At 51.7% G+C, this 3,110-nt stretch overlaps 1 protein-coding gene across 1 annotated transcript; it reads right to left on the minus strand.

Annotated features, from left to right (window-relative positions):
• Positions 1-351: 351 nt before the first annotated feature.
• Positions 352-2,042, minus strand: LOC125556032 (uncharacterized). The gene is made up of 2 exons (XM_048718833.2): positions 1,327-2,042; positions 352-1,207 (listed from the first exon to the last, which is right to left on the minus strand). Exons 1-2 carry the CDS (start codon positions 1,876-1,878, stop codon positions 698-700), a joined length of 1,062 nt encoding a protein of 353 aa, XP_048574790.1. The 5' UTR covers positions 1,879-2,042; the 3' UTR covers positions 352-697.
• Positions 2,043-3,110: the final 1,068 nt, after the last annotated feature.

Below are 3,110 nucleotides of genomic sequence, written 5' to 3' on the forward strand. Positions count from 1 at the left end.
AGAGGCGGATTGGAAATGATTCCTTGTTACCCTAGTTGATGATGAGTAGTTGAGTTTGCACATATATGTGAAAAGACAAGCAGGAGAAAGGGCCTGGTGTCTAGGAGCCGATCGAGGAAAAGATCAGAAACGCCCTCCCATCAGTCACTGCGGGGGGACATGACAAGTCGCCCATGAGGGAAAGCACAAAAGAGAAGCATCCGAGAGATTGACGAGTCGCCGATCGGGGAAAGAAACCACAGTGGTAAAAACTCTTTTCTGCGCCAAAATAAACCCAGTAAGATAGAAATGGCACCCCCTCTCTCCCTCCAGCTCTTTTGTAGTACTCGATCTTGACGCATGCACGGGACACCATGAAACAGTGGTAGGGCTTTAGACGCAGATAAAGACCAGACGACAAATACATGAAGTGACCATGACACAGTACACTACCACATCTCGGTCGATCGGCATGACTCTGACCGTACGTACTACGACACTTCTTCCATGAGACAGACACACAGACATACAGTTGTAGTTAATTAAGCTTGCACTAGGGCAGTAACACCTCGCCATGCAAGCACTCTGGACGTACTAATGATGATGCACTTGGGAAGCAATGCGAAACTAAACCTAGAAGCTACGTACCATAATGGACTAGTACTAACTAAAGACATCGTGCAGGCAACAAAGCTAACAACGAAGAAGGAGGAGTTGTCTAGAGCAAGACCATGTCGCTGCCATCGCCGGCGTTGCCGTTCTCGTCGTACAGATGCAGGTCGCCGTCGTCGTGCTCGTCGTCCTCGTCCTCATCCTCGTCGACGGTCACGGACTCAATGATGTGCGGCGCGTGGCCGCCTCCGAAGGAGCGGACGTGGTCCTTGAGGGAGCGCTTGTGCTTGAAGTCGGAGCCGCAGACGCAGAACCACAGCTTGCCGCAGTTCTTCTCGTGGGTGCGCCAGTCGCCGCGCACGGCGAACCGCTTGCCGCACCGGCGGCACGCGTAGGGCCGCGCGCCGTGCTTACGGCGGTAGTGCGTCTGCAGCGTGCGGAAGTCCTTGAGCGGCCGCGCCCGCGGGTGGTCAATGTTGTTCCGGCACCCCTCCGCGCAGCAGTAGCACGGCAGCCGCATCAGCGACGGCGGCGGCGCAGCCGTGCCCACCGTCACCGCCCCCCGCAGCGACTCCGACCCCTTGCGGTACTGCGACCCGTGCCCCCACATATGCATCTGCAGGGAAGAGCCAGAAGCTCAAGCTCAACACATGTACTTTGAACACATACTCCACACGTTGATCCGCACCAGGAGTGCATTAAATGTTGTACGTACGACAAAGATCATCGTGTTACCTGCATGTTGTTGAAGCGGTTGAAGCTCTTGTTGCAGACTGCGCAGGAGAACTGGGTGGAGCCGACGAGGATCTCGGCGGCGGAGGGGATCCAGTACTGGCTGGGCACCTGGTTCCCGCCCGCCGTGGCGGCCGAGGGCGGCGCGACTGGCGCGGCGAAGCTCCCGCCGCAGGGAGCCAGATTGGCACCGCACGGAGACGGAGGGGCGATGGAGAGTGACACGCTCACGTTAGGGTCCTGCTCGTGGAACAAGAAGCTGCCGCTGCCGCCGCCGCCGCCTCCAACGCCACAGCCATGGTAGACATGGCTTGGGTTGAACCAGGGCGAAGACGCGGTGGAGTGCGCGGCAGTGGCCACGGAGTGGGAGGAGCACGCCGAGGAGGAGGCCGCTGCGTCGTGGTGGTGGCCGGGCGGCCAGAGGGAGAGGAGGAGCATGGACTGGTCGTCATCCTCGGTGGCGCCGCCATGGCCACCACTGGCCATCTTGGTCGGAGGGGCAGGGGCGGTGTGGTACGGGTGGGGGTGGGGGTGCATGGCTCTGTAGCTGTGCATGGCTCTCTTTCTCTCCCGGCGTGTGGAAGTTTGAGTTGAGTAGGCTGGATTGGAAGCGAGGGGAGCAACAAGCGTTGGAGAGGAAGAGAGGTGTGCTGCCTAGAAAGAAAGAAAGCTATGACTAGCTGCGCCTGAGGCTAGCTAGCTCGTCTGATTGCTGGTCTGTGGGTGGGGGAGGAGGCGGCCGGCCGGGCGCTATATATAGCTGGAGAGAGACAGGGGGCTCGGCTAAGTATAGTGAATGATTGGTCGTAGCGACTAGTAGGGGGGGGGGTATACACTTGCACGTGCAACATAGGTACCCTACGTATATTACCCTTAACACACATGCATGTCGTTGATTAAGGGACTCGAATGTAGGAACTTCTTATGAATTTTGGAGGATTTTTATCCTTCAACATTATTAGGGTAATCGACGGTGTAACATCGCGTGCTCACAAAATACCACTGTATATACAGATTTTTTTTATGTTATGCCACTGACCCACTACCACAGTAACATACTCCCTCCGTTCCTTAATATAGGGTGTACAGTTTTTGGCACGAAAATTAAAGAACACACGTGGAGGGAAAATTACACAAGTTTTAGGCGAGATTACACCTGACTAATTGGCATGAGAAAATAAAGAAGCTTTCCTAATATAAGAAAATGTAATCAAATCCCTAAAAACATTAACCAGACGAGTGGTGCAATGTAATACACCTTATATTTTGGATTTTTTTAAAAAATCTATACACCTTAATTAAGTATCCGAGTATTCCTAGTTAGTGTATTTTTCTTCCCTGCCAAAACAAATGCTCCATCCGATCTAAATTAATTGACGCTACTTTAATACAACTCTCCACTAAAATTGTATCGAAGGGAATAGTTAGTTTTTTACTTTTGTTTTTGCAGTAGCATGTTTCAAATACACAAATTTGACAGTGGCATCAAAATTCCCTATAAAGTCTCTTTAGATCGTAGGATTAGGATTCGACTTGTTAACTTGCCTATGAATGTATCTCTGTGGTCCAAATTCGATACAAATTTGGTTATGATAATCTCCTTTTGATTGATAACTATCAATCTTTCATGCGTCCTCTCTTTGTCTATCTGTCTATTTCTTTGTCCCCTCAACAGCTGCGCGTCCTGGCAAAAATATTTATCATGAACTATCAGAACACAAAACTTAAGAAATCTTCTATTTTGAGAACCTTTATGAATCCATACCATGGCATCTTTTGTTCTCGTG

The sequence above is a fragment of the Triticum urartu genome, chromosome 5A, assembly GCF_056163025.1.
Source record: "Triticum urartu cultivar PI428250 chromosome 5A, HENAU_Tu73, whole genome shotgun sequence".
NCBI lineage: Eukaryota > Viridiplantae > Streptophyta > Magnoliopsida > Poales > Poaceae > Triticum > Triticum urartu.

What these genes read in the sequence shown, in the direction of transcription:
- LOC125556032 (XM_048718833.2), bottom strand. Translation starts at nt 1,878, where the DNA reads ATGCACAGCTACAGAGCCATGCACCCCCACCCCCACCCGTACCACACC. An exon ending in ACCGCTTCAACAACATGCAG is followed by an intron (nt 1,208 to 1,326) that starts GTAACACGATGA and finishes TCTTCCCTGCAG; the next exon opens with ATGCATATGTGGGGGCACGG.